At 33.9% G+C, this 22,766-nt stretch overlaps 8 protein-coding genes and 1 non-coding gene across 9 annotated transcripts; 4 read left to right on the top strand and 5 right to left on the bottom strand.

Annotated features, from left to right (window-relative positions):
* Window positions 1-1,827: 1,827 nt before the first annotated feature.
* On the bottom strand, window positions 1,828-1,901 carry NAEGRDRAFT_t451. The gene has a single exon. It is a non-coding gene; the product is annotated as a tRNA-Val (tRNA).
* Window positions 1,902-2,235: 334 nt separating this feature from the next.
* Window positions 2,236-3,300, top strand: NAEGRDRAFT_70197 (uncharacterized protein; the record flags this gene model as incomplete). The annotated part of the gene is made up of 1 exon (XM_002674557.1): window positions 2,236-3,300. One exon carries the CDS (start codon window positions 2,236-2,238, stop codon window positions 3,298-3,300), a length of 1,065 nt encoding a protein of 354 aa, XP_002674603.1.
* A 411-nt stretch (window positions 3,301-3,711) lies between these two features.
* NAEGRDRAFT_50811 (uncharacterized protein) lies at window positions 3,712-6,570 on the top strand (the record flags this gene model as incomplete). The annotated part of the gene is made up of 1 exon (XM_002674556.1): window positions 3,712-6,570. The coding sequence occupies one exon, from the start codon at window positions 3,712-3,714 to the stop codon at window positions 6,568-6,570; it is 2,859 nt and encodes a 952-aa protein (XP_002674602.1).
* Window positions 6,571-6,646: 76 nt separating this feature from the next.
* On the bottom strand, window positions 6,647-7,267 carry NAEGRDRAFT_70195 (uncharacterized protein; the record flags this gene model as incomplete). The annotated part of the gene is made up of 1 exon (XM_002674461.1): window positions 6,647-7,267. The coding sequence occupies one exon, from the start codon at window positions 7,265-7,267 to the stop codon at window positions 6,647-6,649; it is 621 nt and encodes a 206-aa protein (XP_002674507.1).
* Window positions 7,268-7,721: 454 nt separating this feature from the next.
* NAEGRDRAFT_70194 (uncharacterized protein) lies at window positions 7,722-9,275 on the bottom strand (the record flags this gene model as incomplete). The annotated part of the gene is made up of 2 exons (XM_002674460.1): window positions 7,722-8,054; window positions 8,172-9,275. The coding sequence occupies 2 exons, from the start codon at window positions 9,273-9,275 to the stop codon at window positions 7,722-7,724; spliced, it is 1,437 nt and encodes a 478-aa protein (XP_002674506.1).
* Window positions 9,276-9,912: 637 nt separating this feature from the next.
* NAEGRDRAFT_80561 (uncharacterized protein) lies at window positions 9,913-11,999 on the bottom strand. Its single transcript, XM_002674459.1, has one exon. The coding sequence runs from the start codon at window positions 11,850-11,852 to the stop codon at window positions 9,978-9,980; it is 1,875 nt and encodes a 624-aa protein (XP_002674505.1). The 5' UTR covers window positions 11,853-11,999; the 3' UTR covers window positions 9,913-9,977.
* A 273-nt stretch (window positions 12,000-12,272) lies between these two features.
* NAEGRDRAFT_80560 (uncharacterized protein) lies at window positions 12,273-14,579 on the top strand (the record flags this gene model as incomplete). The annotated part of the gene is made up of 1 exon (XM_002674555.1): window positions 12,273-14,579. The coding sequence occupies one exon, from the start codon at window positions 12,273-12,275 to the stop codon at window positions 14,352-14,354; it is 2,082 nt and encodes a 693-aa protein (XP_002674601.1). The 3' UTR covers window positions 14,355-14,579.
* A 6,029-nt stretch (window positions 14,580-20,608) lies between these two features.
* On the bottom strand, window positions 20,609-21,067 carry NAEGRDRAFT_70191 (uncharacterized protein; the record flags this gene model as incomplete). Its single annotated transcript, XM_002674458.1, has 1 exon — window positions 20,609-21,067. One exon carries the CDS (start codon window positions 21,065-21,067, stop codon window positions 20,609-20,611), a length of 459 nt encoding a protein of 152 aa, XP_002674504.1.
* Window positions 21,068-21,325: 258 nt separating this feature from the next.
* NAEGRDRAFT_70190 (uncharacterized protein) lies at window positions 21,326-22,351 on the top strand (the record flags this gene model as incomplete). The annotated part of the gene is made up of 1 exon (XM_002674554.1): window positions 21,326-22,351. The coding sequence occupies one exon, from the start codon at window positions 21,326-21,328 to the stop codon at window positions 22,349-22,351; it is 1,026 nt and encodes a 341-aa protein (XP_002674600.1).
* Window positions 22,352-22,766: the final 415 nt, after the last annotated feature.

The following is a 22,766-nucleotide window of genomic DNA, read 5'->3' as shown; positions in this document are numbered from 1 at the left end:
GGGAATTGACCTTGATTATGATTTCCACAAGTCCGCTCATGATTGTTGGTTATGGAATTTTAGCAAAGTTTGTTCAGATTTTTGATGGAAAGGCAAATACTGTCAATGAACAGAGTTCAATCATTGCCAGTGAAGTAATTTCAAGTATTAGAACTGTGAGAAGCATGGGTTGTGAAGGTATGTTTTGAGTATTTTGAAAAATTTCAGTTGACTAGTTCAATTAATATGAAATTTCACTGCCACATGTCATGTTTTATAACTATTCACATGTGTTTCGATTGATTATGAATTTTGAAACCAAATAGAAAAGGAACAAGAAAGATTTGCTGGTAATTTCAAGAGGACACAATTTTTTGGATTTATCAGATCGTGTTTTGATGGAGCTGCTTGGGGATCTTTCTCAGCAGTCATGTGGGGAACAAATGCTCTTGCATGGTGGGTAAGTATTTCAAATATTGATTTTTTAATTTTGTTGACATTTTCCTAGTATGGGTAAGTTTCTAATATTTTTCAAAAATGGAAAGTAACTTAAACTCTTGTATTTTCTTATAATTTTAGAGGACATATGGTTGCAGATGGCAAATTAACAGTTGGTGAATTAATGAAAACATTTGGTACCATTGTTTATTCGTAAGTTTTCATTATTCGAAACTTTAAATTTTTGTAATCTTTTCAAAGTGTCTTTGGCATGACTGAGGCAGGAATAGTTCTCCCAAATATCATTGGAGCTTTCGTTTCCATGAAAAATTTACTTCGTGTCATGAAGAGAACTCCAGAAATTCCATTTAAGGGAGGAAAAACAATTCCTTCCTTAAAAGGATCAATCAAATTTGAAAATATTTCTTTCGTCTATCCATCCAGAAGTGATGTTCGAGTTTTAGAAAAGTTCTCACTCGATATCAAAGCAGGAACTTCAGTTGCACTCGTTGGTCCATCAGGTTCTGGTAAAACAACAATCGTTTCATTATTAGAAAGATTTTACGAAACTAAAGGAGGAAATATATTATTGGATGGTGTAGATGTTAAGGAAATTGATCCTATTTGGCTTCATAAGCATGCCTTGGGAATTGTAACTCAGGAACCAGTGCTTTTTAGTTGTTCCATTAAGGAAAATATTGCCTATGCTGTTGGTATTGAAAATGTCACTTTGGAAGATATTGAAAGAGCTGCTAGAACTGCCAACTGTCATCATTTCATTATGGAACTACCAGATGGCTATAATACCAAATTAGGAGAAAAGGGTATTTCACTAAGTGGTGGACAAAAGCAAAGAATTGCCATTGCACGTGCTGTTTTACAAAATCCATTAGTATTACTATTAGATGAAGCAACCAGTGCCCTCGATACAGAATCGGAAGGTTTAGTCCAATCAGCATTGGATACACTCATGAAAGGAAGGACCACAATCTGTGTTGCTCATCGTTTGTCCACCATTAGAAATTGTGATAAGATTGTTGTAATGGTTGATGGAGAGGTTACAGAGGCAGGTTCTCATAATGAATTGATGAATAGAGAAGGAGGAGTTTATAAGAAACTTGTGGAGAAACAACTTCAATTGGGAATATCGGAAATTCCAAAATCTGAGGAAAGTATTGATCCAGCTTCTGAGGTTGCTATGCAGGTGTTATCGAGAAGAATGACCAGTTCAGTAATTAAGATTTAGTGTTGAAAAATTGCAGAGGATCCTCAAATGTATTTAAATCAAAATCAAATTTTAAAAAAAATAAATTTGCACAAATGGAAATTACATCAGTTATTGTTAGATTAATTCAAAAATGTAATTTAATATTTATAATGTTGTGTACTTTTTGTAAAAATGCATAAGTTTACAGCGAGCGGGGCTTGAACCCGCGACCTTAAGCGTGTTAGGCTTACGATCTAACCAACTGATCTATCGCTGCTTCCATTTCTAGTCTTCAAAATAGTTGTTATCAATCGTTTCAACCAACTAAGTTTATTTGGAAGTGTTTATGTTTAGCCGTAATTCAATCAAAAAGCATTCGGAAAAAATTACGACAACATCAAATAATCAATAATACTCTTTGAGTGTGTGAAACCTAGTTGCATCATCACAGAGTTTAACCATCGGAATAATATTGTTATCATTGATAGTATTGATTGAATATAATCATTATTTCTCCGCATCAATATTTAATTTTTAATAGCAAATAATTTCCATCAACAACACAATAGTAATCAACATCATCTAAATATTAAACATCATCATCATATAGAATGTCATCTAGTGATAATTTATCTAAGAAATTATTAATTTCCTATCTATCAGCAGTTTATCAATGTAACAACAAGTATTTAAATCATAATTTAATATTACAATCACAAGTACCTGAGGATGTCTTGTTGGCATTGAAGAAATCATGTGAACTTTCGGAAACGTTTCGAGCTTTGGAAGATGAACAATCGAGAGAACAAGGATTCCGAAAAAAGAGAAATTCACATGAAACTGAAACAATTATTTCCAAAATGACACTTGCCAATCATGTCAATGTTGAAGAACCAACAACACTAGCTGCAGTTACACAACAATTAGCTGAAAAGATTAAACCTGAGGAACAGTCGTGCTTGCCAACTGCTGAGGAAATTCAATTAATGTTAACTCAATCGAAATTGATGCGTGCAAAGGCAGCTAAATTTTCAATGTTTAAGGCAATTCACACCAAAGTTTTGAAATGTTTCAGAAATGATGTCAATACGATGGCTCGTTTCTCAAAATTTGCCAAATCATTTAGGGAATGGAACACACCCAATTCAATGTATAATACCTTTTATAGAGAATTGACAATTATGAATAGAATTAAGCAAGATGAAATGAAAAATATGCAAAATAGAGAAGCAAGTGAGAATGTTTCTTCTCAATTATTGGAAACTAAGAAGGAAGAAAAACCAGAAAATGAAGAATCGGATGATGTAGCATTAGGATTTGAAAGTTTGAAATACGACAAGAAATTATCTAAAAGGAAAAATCAAACCAGACTTTCCACACTTATTCATACATTCTACGATGAGGAACATGATGATTTAATCGAATGCTTATTAGAAACTCAAACTACAGAACAATGCGTAAGGCAATGGCAAAGTTTATTCATCCCAGTTTCGTCCTGTTTCTGTATCGATCACATGCAAAGTTGCCTCAATGTCAACCTCCATGATTTCTCTCAAAATGGACCAAATGCCAAAACTAATTCTCTAGGATTCATCGATTGTGCAACTCTCAAAAGTGATTGCAATTCATTTATGGAACAAATTTTCCACGAACAACCAACAAGTGATGATAAATAAGAATTGTAATTCAATTTAAAAGAATTTGTGTTTCAGACTGAACTGTAGATGTTGTGAGTTTCGAATTGGTTTCGGATTTCAGTTCATACAACTTTGAATTTCACTTCAGTAAAAAAGGAATCAAATGTTTCGACTTGTTTCCTTCGTTATCTTCGGCTAGTTCAGTGAAATAGTCTTTGTTGTAAACTATTGTCTTTCTAATATTCTCTTCTTCAATATAAAACATGTTTCCATACATGGACTCTAATGACAAATCCACAACCAAATTGTCAACTTTCTCCGCTGATATGAAGACGTGAATAAAATCCTCTTTCACAAACAAGAAACTTTTCGAAACCACAAAAAAAATACGAAACTTGTCTTTGGCATTTTCATCAATCATTTTACCGTACCAATAACAACTAACTTGAGATGAACTCTACCAACAGCACAATCGCCGAGACTCTTGCCACCAACAAGAACCGTTACATTTCTGGAATTGTAATTTCCAGCGTTTTTCTAATCGTTTACTTTATTTACTTGATCGGATGTTTTATTTATTATGGTGTGAAGAAAATTAAAGGGTTGACAGCGTCTATGAAGAAGAAAGAAGGTGGAGGAGAATCGACTATTCAATTAGAATCGAGTAGTAATTTTAATTTTGATTTGGAGAAGAAACCACAAGAAGAAAAGACCGTGAAGGAAAAAGTTACCGAATGGATAGCTAGTAGAGAATACGATATTGAAAAATTTTCATTCGTTTTCTATCTTGTTCTATTCGAATTATTCTATGTGAGCATGTTTTGGATTTTCTTTGAATTTCCAACATCTTCCACTAGCTCACAAATTGGTGATTACAAGAATTTGATTGATGTTGCCATGATGACATTATTAGGATTAGGACTTTCAATGAGTTGCATTAAGAATGCTCAATATCACACGATTGGAATGACAATTTTATTGGCAGCTTTGAGTTTTCAATTCTCAATAATTGCTCAAGGATTTTGGTCAAAGATTATGGAATATGCAACTTTGAAAGATGCCAAGAATGAAACTGTATTTAATACGGTTATTTATTTGGATATGAAGTGGTTGGTTCATGGTTTTTATGGAGCTTTTGCTGTTTTGATTAGTACAAGTTGTGTGATTGGAAAAACAAGTCCAGTTCAATTGATTTTAATGGCATTTTCAGAGGTTTTCATTTATAGTGTGAATTATTTCTGTATTATTTTGGTATTGGGAGCTATTGATTATGGTGGTTCCATGTTTATTCATGTATTTGGTGCTTGTTATGGATTGGCAGCTTCTTGGTCATTGTACAAACCATCGGTTTTCCAAAGTAAGGTATTTGAAAATCATCATAGTAAGGCATCTGACATGATTGCAATTATTGGAACTGTTTTATTGTGGGTGTTGATGCCATCTTTCAATGCTGCTTTGATTTCCAATGCTCAATATCAATACAGAGCTCAAATGACCACATTCATTGCTATGGCTGCAAGTTGTGTTATCCATTTCGTGGTTATGCGTTTGCTGAGAGGAAGATTCTCAATGAGAGATTTACAGAGAGGAGCCATCGTTGGTGGTATCTCAATGGCCTCCGTTCAATCAGTCATTGTTTCACCAGGAGGTGCCTTAACCATTGGTCTTGTTGCTGGTGCATTGACTGGATTGGGTTTGTGTGTCTTACAACCACTCATCAAACATTTGAGAATTTACGACACTTCCAATGTATTCTCAACCCATTTATTGATTGGTGTGTATGGTGGTTTGGTTAGCATTGTAGCCACAGGTAATGCCATTGACAATGCAGCAAAGGTAAAAATCTATGGCGATGATACCAAGACAATGTTTGGATCCAAGTATACTAATTTGTGGGGATTCCAAATCTGTGCTCTCTGTATTACAGTTGTGACATCAATTGCTGGTGGTTTCTTGCATGGATTCGTCTATAACAAGTGGCTTTTTGTGATGAGTCCTGAAAAGACCTTTGAGGATTCTGCTTATTGGATTGTTCCAACTGAACCAAAGAATAAGGATGTCAATAATTCAGTTGTCAATTCAGGAGATCAAGAATTAATGGTTCAATGTACTGTTTGCTCAACTATTGAAGACAAGTTGAGATATTCTCATCAAGAATTGAAAAAGCAAATTACTGAAAAGTTTTCTGAATTGGAAAAGAAGAACCTCACTGATTTGTCACTTGCCAAAGATCAAAATGAAAAGCAAGTTAATGAACTCAAGGAAAAGGTCAAACATTTAGAAGATCAAATTCAAAATCTCATTAACTCTCTCAACAATTCTCAACTTGAATTGGCCAAGAAGGAAGAAGAAGAACGTAAACGTAGAGAATTGGAAGAAAAGATGAGGAGAGAACAAGAAGAAAAGAAAAGACAAGAAGAGGAAGCCAGACGTAAGAAGGATGAAGAAGACAGGAAGAAGAAGGAAGAAGAAGATCGTTTGAGAAAAGCCCAATTAGAGGAAGATGAAAGAAAGAGAAAGGCACAATTAGAAGAAGACGAACGTAAAAGAAAAGCTCAACTCGAAGAAGACGAAAGAAAGAGAAAAGCCCAAATTGAGGAAGAAGAACGTAGAAGAAAGGCAGAATTGGAAGAGGAAGAACGTAGAAGAGCTAAAGAGGAAGAGGAAAAGAAAAATGCAGAACTTTCTCAAATGAGTAAGGTCATGCAAGATCTCCTTTCCAAGTCAACTGCAACAGAAGATGAATCTGGTACTCGTTATCAATCATTTGAAGGAATTAACGTCGATTACAATGTCCTTTCAGTATTTGACATGTTGAGAGGTGAAGAATTACTTGGATTTGATGATTCAATGGATAATTTGGATATGGATGTTGATGATGGTGATACAGACCTCTCAGAATATGAAAAGCTCCATAATCACAGTCAAAAGAAGTCCAGCTACATTGTTCTCTATTATAAGGATGGAAAGATTAATAACAAGATGCTCTTCTACAAGAAGGGACTTCGTTTCAAGGAATTCATGCCAGAGTTGACTGATGACAGCATGTTCCACATTATTTTCAGAGTAAGATGTAAGGAAAGTGGAGGAATTACTCTCTTCAAATATATTGTCGCCACCTATGCTGGTGATAACATCAAGGCCATGCATAAGGGTATCTTGACTGGTAACGGAAATACTTTAGGTAAATTCTTTGGTATCATTTCTTATCAAGTATTGGAAAGAGAAAAGATTAAGGAAGAAGTTATTGAAAAGATGAAGAGTTCTGCAACTGGTAATGTTCAAAAGATGACTTTTGTTGTTCAATAAATTTATCATTTACCTTTCACTTGTATTAGAATTCAATGTGTAGAAATAATTATTCAATCATTGGTTAATTTGTGATTTATTGAGTTGGTTTTCTCAAATTTCTATCACTCTCCAAGAATGATTTAATTCTTTCATTATTTTCCTTAATATTGTCAATCATTTTGGCAACATTAGAAGCAAATGAAATATCAATTCCTCTCATTCTCAAATTTCCAACAATATCAAAGAGAAACAAATCAGCCCAAGTGAGCTTTCCCTTAATCAAATGGTAATCTCCGTTCTTTTCCAATACCTTATCCAAGGCATTGAGAATTGTCTTTAATACGCCTTCACTAAAACTCTTCAATGCTTCAGGTCTCTTTTCTTCAGGAGTTTTAAAGAAAACTGTCACAAATCCAGCGATAATCTCATCAACAGCTGCAACATATTCTTCAGATAAACTTGCCTCAATTCGATCTGATGGATACAAGCCACCTTCTTGAGCCAAATATCTAGCTATTGAAATAGTTTGATAGAGAGTAACATCTTGATTAATCTTCAACATTGGAAGTTGACCATATCTAGTACTTGGTTTCAAACTCGACCAATTTTCATACTTAACAGGTGTGAAAACATATTCTACCTGACCTGCTTCAGCAATCAATTTCAAGACTTCACCACGACCTGCCATACCAAAGTAAACAATTTCCAATGTCATGCTTTTGTGTGTTACAATATATAAACAAGATGATTTGTTTTTTTGAGTTTGTTGGGTGAATCAGATAGTGAGGGATGTTAGAATGGCAAGTGTGTGGGGTAATGTGGACGAATCTATGCTTTGTAAGATCCCAAAAGGCATGTTTTGCATATTGATGATAGAATGTTTGCGTTGGAATTTGTTGAAAGTTCATCAAGGAATAATTCATACTAATCTCCTTACTTGACAAGAGTGATTTTTTATGAGAGAAGATGTCTGGTGTCGCGTCTTGATTGGCAATTTTATATTACTATTTTCTGCTGACAAAAATTTAATCATTTACAAAAACAAGAACAATAAGCAAATATTTCAATCAAAATTCTTGTAATGCTTTACTCACAACATTTTAAACAATTTAAAAATTCAAAATAAAAACAGCCAAATCTTCTCCAATCATCCATTTACATGAGAGAGCTTAATTTAAATTACCCGTCGAGGGGGTTGCTGCCTTACTTCCTTTCAAATACTCTCTAATTTCCTTATTACTAGATTTTAAGCGCTCGAAAATATCCAACATGTTGAGTAGACAATGAAGTTGGAGGAAATCGAAGAGATCGGCACGGAGAGGAAGCGATTTGTTCGTCAGCACTTGTTCAATCTCTTGAACCCTCTTATCCTCTTTGCTAATATTCAATTCTAATGGTGAGTGATGAATTAAGTAGGTTCCCAAGATGAATTGCCCAATTCTTCTCCTACTTGCATCTTTCTTTACTTTCTTGTAGGCTTCGATATCTCTCCAACAAAGTATCTATTTAGTATTTTCATCATTATTATCATTATCAGTATCGGAATTTATATATTATTAATATTTAGATGGATTATTATAATTAATAGTGTAAATATTGAATTAATAACAAAAACATACATTCTCAGGACAATAACTTCTCTGAGCATACAATAAGAATTGCTCACTATACTTTTTGTGTCTCAACAAGATGAGAATAGCAGAAGTGGAAGCAGCATCCAAAATTCCATATAAACTTCCTCTATCTTCTGCCTTATTATCAGAAATTCCTCCTATTTGATTCTCCTCATCATCAGCAGCAATAGGTGATGTTTGTTGTGGTTGAGTATCATCCATTGTCATTCTCCTTATTGTTTCTGATGCAGCAGCAGTGGATTTCCTCGACGAAACAATTCTACTATCATTATAATAGGAGAGGACGAGAGGAAGGAAATTACTCACCAACAATTCCAGAACTGCAAAGGAAGCAATGATATTACCACCTGCATAGAAGTATTCAGTGTACCGATTGATGGCTCCAATATAACTCAATCCAAATATCAGAGTCACTCCCACTTGCATTCCAACAACTATGAATGTTTCCAATTTAATGTAGTAAGTATCCCTCTCAGAGATGAAGTGCAAAATCAGCAAGATGATTTCAGCTATCAAGTAGAGAACTGCCTGACAAATCACTACAACCACACCATTAATATTCACAACACAACCACTTGTAAAGTGGAGGAAACCAGCAAAAATCCTTGATTGTGATGGATTAGATTGATAGATTCCCTCTTCTATACCACCCAATACTAACCACAATAGTACATGACAGCTCAACACTGCAAAATAGAGGATGAATATGAATTTGTTGGAAATTAGGATATTCAGAATTTTCAGCTGATTAATTATGGATTTGCTAATAGAAGTTTCAATATCATATAGACTTCCAACATCCGATTCAGTATCTGAGAAGGTATTCTCTGTTGTTGGTTGTTGTTGTTGTTGTTGTTCATTGATATCAAATTTAAATTCCACTTTCCTAGGTGTTGTTGGTTGTGGTTGCTGTTCTGATTGTTTGTTCGGAGAATTAGTATTACTATCTGCAAGTTCTTCATCTATGGTTGTTGGATTAGAAGCAATGTTTGGCATTGCTTGTTCGAATATTATTGACTTTCCATTACTATCAATTGAGAGTGTCTTTCTTCTTCTTGTACTGGTGATGAGAGAATTGATTCTTGCCATGTTAAATGCTCGTGAGGATCTTAACAGTGTTGGAAGGAATATTACAGGAGGTATCAGAAAGTAGGATAAACTTAACAAGCCGCATGGAAATATCTTTCTACCAATCAGATATCGCAAAGTGTGAAATGTTGCAATACCAGCCGAAGTGAAAAGATTAACCAGCATGATGATTGGATTTCTTGCTCTAACATAGGCCAACCTCTCTGTCTGTATTTTACTTTGTTTCATTTGTCTGTTTTTCCAACCATAAATGATTAGCATGATAAGACTTGATGTGAAGAAGAATAATGCCAATGTCAAGATGATTGCTGCCACAAGATAATTGATGATGGTATCTGGACAGATGTTTCCCAGCTGCTCTGGATTGCTTTCAACAGATATAGAAGTGAAGAGAAAGGCACCACAAGAAGAGTTTGTGTTGTTGCTCATCTTGTTTTTTATTGTTTTGTTTTGGTCAACTGTCTACAATGAATGGCCCTTCAAGTGCCCTCATGCCAACTTCCAAACAAGTTGCAGAGAATCTTCATGTCTAATATCGCATTATCTCTGCAATTCCATAACAACTAATCAATACTGTTTGATATCAATGTTGTTTACAAGCAGAGGACGGATATTACTGTGTTGTAAATAAGTTACCGTTACGAAATTAAAAATTTATTTATCAAAAATAAAAAAATACTTCATCATCAAACCTTTCAACATTTACTTTGTTTGCAACAGCGTTTCCAACTCTTGTTTGAACATGATTCGATAATTCTTCAACATGAGCTTTCTAGTATTGGCAGGGAATTGTAATTGCTTTTTAAACTTATCGTGAATTGGCAACAAACCTTCACCGACATAGCCTTGAGCCTGATCCACCAAATTTGAATAGACCTCTAGCTTGGTTTGTTTCTTTCTATTGTTATTACCTCCATTCATAACACTTCCAAAGCTGCTACTACTTGTTCCGGCCTGTTGATTTCCAGCACCCAGCAATGTACTTCCACCCAACAATGAAGAACCTGCAGAGCTTCCAGCTACAGAGGCAGTCAGCAGAGAGGATTGGAATTGGAAGAAGGGAGTGTGAGGAGTGAGTGGTGTTGATTCTTTATGATTATTGTCATTTCCTCCATGATGATTGTTTGTTGTTGTTATTGGTTCAAAGTCTTCTATCATGTGTCTGATATTGAAGAAATCATCAAGATGAATATTATTATTCAAATTCTTCTTCTTGGAAGCAGCAACAGTCTGAGGTTCAACAAATTCATCATTCAATTCGACCAAATGTTTGTAGAGTTTTCTACGGATGGAAACTTCTTCTTCACCTTCTCCTATTGTTGTGGTGGAGCTTAAACTTGATGATGATATTTGTGAATCCAAATTGCCATAACTCGAGTTGGAATTGGCATCATCACGATGCAATGAGAGTGTAATGAGTTTTCTAATACTCATCTTGATGTGTTGCAACTTTTCTAGTAACTTGAAACGAGAATATGTGGAAGGTTTGTGTAAATTGCAATAATCACCAAACAAATCCCTAAAGAATGGATCAGCCATAGTATTCATCAGCAGAACAATATTGGCATGTTTCAACTTTTCGGAGAGTTCTCTTTCTCTCTTGATGGTCATGACAAAGATTCCAATGCATACAGGAATTGCAACCACAAGACAAACACTAATGACCACAAGATTGGTTGTCATGGAGGAAATGATACTGTTGTATTGACTTTGGGCCAAATTGGAAACTGTTTCCATAAAGTACTTCATTCCTCTGTCCCATCTTTCTGTCGATTTGGACATGTTCCTTTGCATCATTGCAGAGCTGGCATTGTAATCACCCAGGTAGACAACAGTATCAATGATTGCTTTGTGAGTGGCAAGGATTGGAAGAGATTGTGCATCAGAGGAACCATTCAGAATTCCATTGGCAGTTCCTGCGGGAACTAGTGTGAGTAATTGGTTTAAGGAATCTATCAATCGATCCTTATTGGAATACCATGAAAAGGCAGTATCATTGCTTTGTAAAATGACTCCCTTGTAGACACTACTTGTAGTTTCTTGATAAGCAATTTGAACATCACCAAAGTTGACCAACATGTCAACAACTGGAGCGCTAGTAATTACGAATGTTTGGATGGTCATTGCTAGAATGACAAAGAATGCAACAATATTAACAATCATACCGATTAAGGATATTAATCTCACACAGTTCAATTCAATTGTACCACAACAAGTACGCAACCTAACAGAGGTAGAAGTTCTGGATGTTTTAGTTTTTGATGTTTTCAGAGATGTGGCAGTTCTCTTTGAAATGGCAGATCTTGATTCACCAACAGATAGACCAGTAGTTGAGTTTGCCTTTCCAGCAGTGATGATAGCAGATTCCTGTTGTTGAAATTTCATCACTGACGATCCAACAGAGGATCCAACACTAGACAATTGAGTATAATCATTATGAACAGCGAGCAAATTGGAAGTGGCAACATTATTGGATGTTGATTGAAGAGCAACTTCGTCCACCTTTTGTACTATTTGAGTGCTAGTGGTTTGCCCTGATTCTTGTAATTCAATTTCTTCAAGTTGGACTGTTGGCATTGTGTTTCGTTTTTTTGTATGGTTATTAGTAGGATAATATTATGAATCGATTGATGCAGTTTTACATGTGGATGATGGTCTTTGAATGAGCTTTAAGTTTCATAACAAAGTATCGAATAGTCTTTCTAGTAATACACTGAACTAATTAGTAGTATTTTATTCTGTTGGAGAAGGTGAATGAATTTCGAGTTGCTTTCGTTACAAAATTAATCCCAAATGCTTTTGCTTCTTTTAGGTTGTCAAAATCCCAAGATGTAGTCTCACAGACAAGAATAGAATCAATTTTCGTTATGATTGTAAAATACAACGACAAGAAAGAGATGTAATTTGTTTCATGGATGAAGAATATGTAAGCCACACAACATTTATTCAATTAGTTTGGTCTTTTGAATATTATCCATTCTGTAAAAAAACAATTAGATGTTAACGAGTAGTGAGAATACAATTATTCCTCTGGAAGGATCTTCTGGTAATGCAGAGGAGAAGATTGAAAGCAGCCAGCAAGGTTTCACAGTAGGAATGACAGAAACGAATAGTTTGATTTCGAATACTAATCCAATGATCAATTCAACAATGAACAGAGCTTCCTTTGACATACAACAACAAACCTCCTCTTCCCAATTCCTCTCTCCCAACCTAACAAGAGAACGTGGCATGTCCATGACCGATGATTTTTCCTCTCAACAAACAGATCTCAGTTGTGATTCCCTAATTGGAAATGATGATGATAGTGTGATGGCCATTGATGAAATAATGTATGGTGGAATGAGAGGCACAACCATGTCACCGATTGGTTTGGGACCAACCATAGACAAGGATTCTCTGAAAAGAAAAGGTAAAGCTATCAAAGACCTCAATGAAAATGATATTGGAAAGGACACACATAGTTCAACAACTGGTACAATTGAGAAGGAACCTTCATGTTTTGCAATGGTTGTGTTTTGTATACTTTCAGCTATTGCGCAAATGTTTAAACATTTGGAAGTTGCTAAGGTTTCATGCGGATGTTGTTGTAGTATGTTGTGTTGTTGTCTACCAAGAAGATATAAGCAAGTCAAGTTTAGTTTAGTTTCTTTAATGTCAGTTTTGGCACTTGTAGTTAATATTTTGGTATTGCTTTGTATTGCAGCTGTTACTATTTTACAATATATTTCTGTGAGTGAGTATCATGTTGCTGAGCTTTTGACTTCTAGAGCTACAGCAATTTCTTCTTACAATGACATGAAGACAGCTGTCAGATTGGGAGCTTTCAATCGTGGTTCAGTACAAGCAAGGTATCCTCTGCAGCTCTACCAGAAAAGTAAGAGAACATTCACAAGCTCAATTCAAAATATTTTGGATAATTTTCCAACTTTTGATGATAATTACCAATATTTGAATGGTTCTAGAAATACCTCTGCTTTACAAGCTTTGGAAATATTTAACGTTTGGGAACTGACCATCAATATGACATTCAATGGAACTAATATGAATCTTGGTTCTTGGGGTGATAAATTAAGAAATAGCTCATATTACAATCAAGGTGGCAGTGGAGGAGGAGGAAATAGACCTCCTGGAGGAGGTGGTGGAGGAGGAGGAAGGCCAGGTGGTGGTGGTGGCAGAAATAATGGAACAAGAGACCTACCTCCATTGACTAATTTGATAGTAGCTCAGTTCTTTATGAACACTTCAGAGTTTATGAATGCTGAAGCAAATGATCAGATGTATCTTTCACAATTTCTTGATAATTTGTTTAATCATAGTATCATTGCAACACATGTTGGATACTATTCAAATATTACGTCATTGGTATTGCTTGGATTGTCCATTCTAATTGTTATTCCAATGGTTATTGTGATATTTGCAATAAGCTTGAAGACCTCTTCGGCCAATCAAACCAAACTCCAAACTGTTAATGCTGTTATGGTTCTAGATACCATGAAGGATCCAGCTCAAAGGCAACGTTTCCAGAATTATTGTTTAGGTAATGGTCAACTTGAAGATTGTTTCAACTTCCTGGAAGAAGTGAGACAATATAAGGAACTAGGTAATCAATCTGTCCAGGTACAAGTAGAACTCTTTGAAAAATCAAAAGAATTAATAGAGAATGGAAAATTGGTGTTTGGAAAGAATTTGAATGAAGAAGGAAAGGCTGAATTTGTAAAGAGCATTAGAAAGAGTGATAAGAAACTGACAAAGATTGAGAAACAAAAGCAAGAAATGGCATTTGATATCTGGACGAAATATTTGGAACAATTCACAGAAAATAGAACTATTCTTTCTAGAGTTTCTATATCAGATGTTGAGCTCTTAGTGAAAGAGTTGGATTCTTTCAATAATCAAATAGATGAGTATGCAGATTTTGATATTATTACGGAGGATTTATTCGATCATGTTGAGAAGCAAGTAGCCGAATCTTTAACTGAAGTTCACAACACATTCCAAAATTTGAATCAGAAAGCAGTTCAAAATATTCCTCAACATTCAACGACCGATTCTCAATCCATGCAATCAATGGTATAAATTCTCAATCACTAAACTTAGTGACCCAAGAGAATTTAATAATTTACAAACTAAACGAATTACTTTTTAAAGTAACTATGTTTCAAAATGGAGCTAGCATCCGGTCTTTTCTCTGGATCCTTCTCCAACATACTCAATACCAACTCGGCTAATTCATTAGGTTTGATATCTCTATGAATAACTCTACCATTTTACATTTACAATAGAATTTTCAAAAACTTACCCAAATTGTTTGTGAATATAATCCAGTACCCCACTCGATTGTTTCAATATCTGACCTACCATCACTTCAGTACAATAACTAGCTCCATAGTGGATGCCAATTTTCCATCTCCATTAAAATTGTTGTAATGGTTCCATTCGTATAAATTTTACGAATTCTTCCATTCATAAAATCAACAATGTACAATTGACCAAATTGATCACAATACCAGTTGGAGAGCATATTGGAAGTTGTAGCATCCATGCCATCTCCATTGAAATCACATGCGCCAGTTCCTCCTATTGTTGTTATAATTCCATTCGAAAGTATTTTTCTTATTCGATTGTTGCTGTCAGCAATGTAAATTTCTTCCCAATTTACCAACTGCAACATCATTTGGGTTTTTAATATTGGCACTCGTTGCTAGAATACCATCTCCATTGAAAGTTTCATCACCGGTAATAATCGTCCCATTCGAAAGTATCTTTTGAATACGATTGTAATACGTGTCATCAATTAGAATCTCACCAAGAGAATTGACTGCCAAGCCATTAGGATCTGAGCAGATGTAGCTAACATGTTATCTCCATTGTAACCGCTACAACCATTTCCAGCAATTGTGATAATTGTTCCATTCGAAAGTATTCGATTGTTGTACGAATCTGAGAAGATGATGTTTTGGTTGTGAATGGCAATACCACCTGGTGCGTTGATGTTAGTTAATGTAGATTGTCTCCATTGAATGGAAGAGTATTTATCCACTATTAAGTTAGATTTCATAAACTGGCCATTTTGAAATATGAACAGATTAGCTCCATAGATTGGAATGAGTTTTGATTGGCCATTTATCTTTTGAGCAGTAATAATTGTCCTAAGTACATTCAAAATTGCTTATTCACTGGAAATAAAGCAGTAAGGGAGGAGGAATATATTTGGAATATCATCCCCTGAAAGCAATTACATCTTCCACATTGGTAACAAGGTCGATTTTGGAGCAGCTTAATATAGAATCCTTTTCCTCAATCATTTGTTTGCACTTGCTTCTTTTCTGCTGATCAAGCTTTGTGACGTTTAGCCATTTTCTCTTAAGAGCTGAAATTGTGTCATTGATCTGGCAATCTCATACTCTCTTTCTAAAAAGTAAAATTTTTAATGTAAATAGAATTTATGATTTATTGTAAATACAAAAAGAAGAAAATCAATAAAATTATTAAATAAATATTTTGTGAAATTGTTATGGCTAATGAAACACTTCTTGTACTTCCATATCTATTAATTGAATTGCTTACGGGAGGAAACAAAAAACTACTTTCATCAAGATTAACTCCTCCAGAATTGCATCCACAGTGTTGTTTAGAACAAGAAATGGAATTGACTGTACAATAATACTCTTGGCGTGTGGAATATTGTTGGAACTTTGGTTTGATGGTAATTGTCAAAGGATAATAGGCATCAGGAATAGTAGAATTGTCTACCAATCCGAATCCAGTATGTATTATCGTAAAGAATGTTGAACATCCACAAACACTTTCAGCACCATCAGCAGTAGGGTACAAACTGAATTCTGATCCAAAACGAAAGCATCTACTGTCTGTAAATCTGTAGCGTACACGATCTCCAAAGAAAATATTTTGAATATCTGTTCTTATTGAAGAATTTCCTTTGTAATAAGGCTTATCCAATGAAACATCAAATGTATAAATTTTACATCCTACCGAGGAAGACACAAATTTTTTGACTCCATCAAGTTTTAAACTGAAAGGTGTAGTGTAACTTCTATTTGGAATAGTAATAGTAATTGGGTTATCACCAGAGATCTCTACAACTGCATCATTAGGTAGATCTTTTACATTGATCAACACATTTGCACAATTCACGTACACAATCAATACAAACAACAGCAAATATGAGTTAAGAAGACTTTTGATCATTTTTTTTTGTTTTGACTCTTCTGAATTTGCCATCTCATGCAACTAAATAGGATTGCAAAGAGGAAATGAGTGACCTTTCAATAAACAAAAAAATCACTATTTATGATCCCAAAACGATTTTTATAACATATCCGGTAGGTAAATCCAAAATGAAAGATTGTCCACACAGTCAAATCCACTATCCAATCCTATTGAAAATCTACAAATGACTGTAAGATGTTTGAGTACCTCTTTTTATTGCCCAGTAAATTTTTTTCTCGAGAGTTTTTTTAAAATGAGCACACTATTCCTTTCATACTAGGATTCGAAAGTGAGTACACAAGTGAACCAGTACTCATTTCATCTCGGATTGTTGTTTTGAGAATGCTCAGAAAACACTCAACACTGAAAAAGAGAAAAAACGAGTTTTAAAAAATTTCAATTAAACAAAAATTGTTTTATTTCACATTTCTTGTTGTTACAATAATCGTCTACAGGAAGAACTTGTCATTGTGGCAGACAGGATAGTATTGATCCTGTTCCAGGCAATTATATTCGAATAAAATTTATGCGAATAAATTTCATACTAAATAAATTCGCATGGTTTGGTAATGCGAAATTCATTCTTATGGTCATAACTTCCATAAATAAAGAATATGTTGAGAAAAGGTGTTTATCATTCTCCTTTTCCAATATTTGAGGAAACAACCAATAGACCAAAACCATCGTCAAAAGTCATATTTTATATGGTGCTAAAGATTAGACTCTTTCTTCCTGATTTCAATTCAGGGAGTGTCCAAAATTTGTACAACACTTCCAAACAATCATGATATCAATCCCTCCTCATATCATGAAGTGAGAAATCATATTTATATGAAGAACAACCTCAGAATAATTTGCAAGATTTCAAAAACCTAAATACACAAAAACACAATAAAACATGATTAGAGAATCAACAATGGATTATTTACATGTAACTAGTCTAGTTTACATCAACAAATATGGTGTAGGTGATATGAAATTTAATTAAAAACAGAAAAATCCAAATCTTCATGATTTCAACGAAACAAGACGAAATAATTGATATAGTACATCTACAATAGTACTAATAAAAGTTTATTAATGTTTCAAGAAGATTGACTGTGTACTTTTGGCATGAATCATGATTGGTGACCATGAATAACCCGAAGTTGACAAAAACACAAAATGATGAAAATCTGATAATAAATATATTGTTTATTATGTATTTGAATAGTAGTGATGAAAGACATTTTCCAAGTTGGTGAAGTACATGTTGAGATATGGTCCATGTACATGTTGAAAATATACATGTACCTACCATCATGATAAACAATAGGGAAATGTTCGGAAGTGATTTTACCTGATGGAATCGACCATGCTGAACAATACTAGATTAAAAGTTTTCCAAATTATCATGTGAATCTGGCAGTGATGACGATGGCCATATTAAATTTCACTAAAATATTACTATTATCAGATTTATTTCCACAAATATTACTATTATAATGATGATAAATAACAATGATGATGGTTGGTAGTTGTTCCGATGATGATGTACCAACTTGAATTTTTCCAAATAATAAAATTATTTCCAAATCATGATGAAGGATTAAATTCCAAAAATTACTAGTAATACTATTATTTAAATGATGATGAGATGATGTGGTGAAATTCTTGGAGTTAATAGATGTGAAACTACTCCAAGAATCAACAGAGTCGTGATGTACCTGATGTTGATCCAATATTTTTGAAATATTTTTCCAAGTTCTTGTTGATTTCTTACAGATGCGACCGAATATTACTGAATAATTTTTTATACGGGTTTATTTCGTATATCCCGCTAAAATATTTCCACGTAAATATTTTTATTTTTTCATTAATTTTTTCGCACTTTTGTTAACAAAAATTCAAGTCAAACTTTATTGATTTTCGTTAATAATTAACAAAAAAAACGAAATAAAAACGTAAACGTTTGTTGGGAAAAAAATTTCAAATTTACAGGTAAATTAACGCTAAATTTTATCGTAAATTATTGACGATTTTTCAATAATGTTTAACGTTAAATATTATTGAAAAATTGTTATCAAAAAACGTTAATCATTAGCGAAAAATCGTCAATATTTCACAATAAAATTTGCCTCATAATTGTCATCAATCATTAACGAAAAACTGTTAATGATTTACACACAACTCTAATAAAATTCCAAGTCGAGTTGTCGTCAATCCAAGTTCCGAAATTCCGACTAAATCCATCTGAAAAAAAATATACTCACTCACTTCCTGCTTCCAACTAAAAGCGTTCACTTCCTCTCATCTAATTCATCAGAAATGAAACAACAACAAGCTACTTACTATTAAATTATTCATCATTACCCAATAAATCTATTGCATTTAAATTGAATAACTGTAAATAAATTAAATAAATTAAATAAATTAAATAAATTAAACAAATTACCATTAAATTATTGTAATACTCGTGACTCACTCGATTGAATTAAAATCTTCATCAAATCAACCTCTGCAAATACCATTGCTGATTAATTAAATTGTTGAATATCAATTAATATTATTGTATTTAAATTGAATAATTGTAAATAAATTAAACAAATTAAACAAATTACCATTAAATTATTGTAGTACTCCGACTCACCTATTGCATTAAAATCTTCATCAAATCAACCTACATAAATAAATTAAATAACAAATTACCATTACTTTGGGCCCTCTTTACATTCAATTTTACATAATAACAATTACCAACACAATTACATGAAGAAACACATTCTAAAATGATGATGAATTCAGAGTGAATAATCTAATAAAACAACTAACCGAAATTGTTGCAAGGAAGTTAAAATGTGTCTTCCCATTTTTTTTATTAAATTAAATTCCGAAAGGACGTGATTGTTTACAATTAATTATCAGAATTAGTAGAACTGTTTGAATCTGTTGAAATTTCCTCTCTAACTCTCTTCTTACTGTTGTTCTTTTCATTCTTCTTCTTTGATACATCATTATCACCTTTCTTCGATTTCTTCTTAAGGATCTCTTCAACTTCATTTACAGTGGATTCACTATTTGAATTCTCACCCTCCAATTTTGCTTTAGCTTTGCTCTTGGACTTGGTAAGCTTGCTCTTATTTCTCTCAAAACTTTTGCCCATACATTCGAAAATAATCTTGAATAATAATTGCTTTTCTGATCCGTCAAGCTGTTATTGGTTTCTTTAAAATTGATGTGCAAACATGTAAGATCTGAGAGCACAAATTTCAACGTTAACATTTACTTGATCGCCATGTTGAATAGTCAAGTGCGATAATTGGATGATATCTTGATTTTAGACTTTGGTGTACCAGCTTAGTTATTATCTGAATCCGAATCTGATCAGGGCATGAAATCAAAATCTCCAATTTTAAATCAAGATTGAAAGGCAACTCTCTCAAATTTGTTGCTATGATAAAGAACTGGAATCATGGCCATCCTTCTCCAAAAAGGCAGAATTCATTGCTAAAGGGCAGTACAATCAACAGCATTTTACAAGCTCAGTTCACAGAAAATTTGGAGGTGCCTTCTTTACGGCAACAAATCTTGCTAATCCTTTAACACCCGCAGAACAAGTTCAATAGAATCCATTACGTATTATGATACGTGTCAATTATGTGATCTTCTTGATCTGAATGAACCCTTAAATTCAGGACAACGTATTGCTGGCAACTATGAAGTGAGTAAGAAACGAGATGCTTTGATACAAAAACAAAGAAGGTTTGTCAGGTTGAGTCCTTTTCTAATGACTTTTATTCAATACAGCTAGCTATTGAAGATCCGAAACGTATCATTGAGATATCAAGGAAAAAAGGTTCCGTGTGTTATTCTTGACCCTTCCAAACAGGCCTAACAAGTATATTCCAGTTCATTACAACAATCAATACATTTAATATATGACTTGATTAATTTCAAGACTTGCTTAGGATTATCATTTTGTATTTAAGGAATTAAGGCTGTTTGTGGTAGTAATAAAGAGGTGTATATATTAGTATTATATGTTATTTCCAATAAATTTATTAAAATGATCATCAATAGAAAGCAATTAAATATATATATATATTTGAAAATAAATATTTTTATTCTTGGGGAGTCATAATGTTGTGCTTATAAAGACACTTAATAACCTTCTCTTTGGTTTCATCAATTGTTTTTTTACCAAGAAAACCCCTTCTTAATACTTTAAGAGCCTTGGTTAATTCTTGATCATTGTTTTCAAGATAACACTTTTTCACCGTTTTTTGGTCAATCATTACCAATGAAGGAAGCAACACATATCTTTTCTTCCTTGTTTCATAATTTTGTCTTCTTAATGAGCCATTATTTGTTTCCTCAATTATTAATTTCAACTCAGAAATACACTCTTGCACCTCTGTACTGCCATAGTGAAATCCTTGTTTATCCACTGATTCGTCTTTAAAAGTATTACTTTCGTTGAAAACATTATTCACCTCATGGATTTTGTTAAGAATTTTGAAATGTCTACGCTTATTTTTCAACATTGCACTCTCAGTGTAAAGATTTTGATTAGAAGCCATCATACTAAAAGCTATTTCACCTATTTCTTCTGAAAACATAGAAAGGTTTTTTCTAAAAAGTTCAAATAATCTTGGATATTTGAGTTTCCATATTTCCATATTTAACGTTTGAAACAACTCTGCATTTGTGTACAATGTATGTTTGCTAGTTATTGTAGAGTTGCGAGGAACGATGCAACGTTAGTATTTCGACAAATTGTAAACAATAAAATTGAGTTGATAAATAATTTTATGCTCAAAAAAATTAAGTATATTGAAATGGTTCAAACACCAAGCAAGGCGAATATTTCCAACATTCGTCAAAGAGTTTCAGCAAGCAAATCCTCAACTTCTACCTACAAGTCAGGTTACATCCCAGTAACTGACAATGGTAGCTCAGCTTCACTCCCCTCTGTGGTTGACCCAACATCCAAAACCTTGGATAACAACCAAGCTGGTTCTGAAAAGAACCTTGATGCTATTCTCAACGCCATCACTTCTTTGGGTGAGAGAATAAAGCATCTCGAAGCTGTTCCTCCTGTTCTGCAACAAGCTAATCAACTTGATGAAGACCCTGATGAGGAATCCGCTGATGAGGATTTCACTGGTAAACATTGGGGTCTAACTACTATCAAGGAGATTAGACGTAACTACGAAGTTGGTGATAGACTATCCGATGGAGATGTCTTAAGTTTTGTCTCAGCCAAAACACTTCGTCATTACTCTTCCAATGAGGCGTTGTTGAATAGAGTTCAAGTTTTGATGGCTCGATTTGAATCTGTCATTCACAACTCTCGTAACTATCCTCGTCTGCAAGAAATTCAATCCAAAGGCTTGCAAAAGATGATGGAAATGTTACATTTGAAGTCTAAATTACTTCAGTTTGCTCTGAGCCATCCATTAAATGTAACCAACATCATTGAAATCACTGAGTTGGTGTTTCTTCTCTCTGAGGTTGAGAAAATCTTTTTAGAAGAAGGTTTATTCGAAAGTAACTTTGATGTTGCGAACCAATTTATTCAACCCTTCATCCAAAGCAACACGTTTGCTGATATAACAGAAAAAGCTCGCCAAAAGAAGAGAGAGAAATCTGTAGTAAAGCATGCCATTACCAGCAAGATCCAAAAACCTCTAAAGATGAAAGAAAAGTTTCAAAAACCGTCCTCTCATCAAGGTGGCATCCCTAACAGCTATTCAAAGCCATTCAACAATTACAACAAGAGTGGTTCCTCTTTTCAAAAGTCAGGAGATTCCAAGCCAAAGTACAATAACAATGGTGGAGGAGCTTTCAAACAAGACCTCTGACTTGGTAGGTTGCCGTCTCAACAAGTTTGTACCTCAGTGGGAGAGTTACAACTTCAACCCATTTATAGTGGATTGGATTCGAAATGGAGTCCCAATCTACTCAAATCCCACCCTTTGGAAAGAATTCAAACAAAGGAAGAATTTCTCTCCAAAGGAAACCTCTTGGATGGATCAGGAAATCCAAGAGATGCTGAGTTCCAATGTAATAGAGATTGGAAACAGTTCAACAATATTGAACCCAATAAACATTGTACCCAAGAAGGGTTCGGATCAATTTCGCTTTATTCTAGACCTAAGGAAGGTCAATTTAGGAATAAAGGACAGTTCCTTCAAGATGGACAACATTCAAAGATGTTTGAAATTTGTTCAGAAGGGAATGTGGGCAACAAAGATAGACCTGAAGAAGGTTACTTCC

This window comes from Naegleria gruberi (genome assembly GCF_000004985.1).
Source record: "Naegleria gruberi genomic scaffold NAEGRscaffold_39, whole genome shotgun sequence".
Lineage (NCBI taxonomy): Eukaryota > Heterolobosea > Eutetramitea > Acrasida > Naegleriidae > Naegleria > Naegleria gruberi.
The sequence above is the reverse complement of the archived record's forward strand: the minus strand, read 5'-3'. Positions and strand labels throughout refer to the sequence as shown.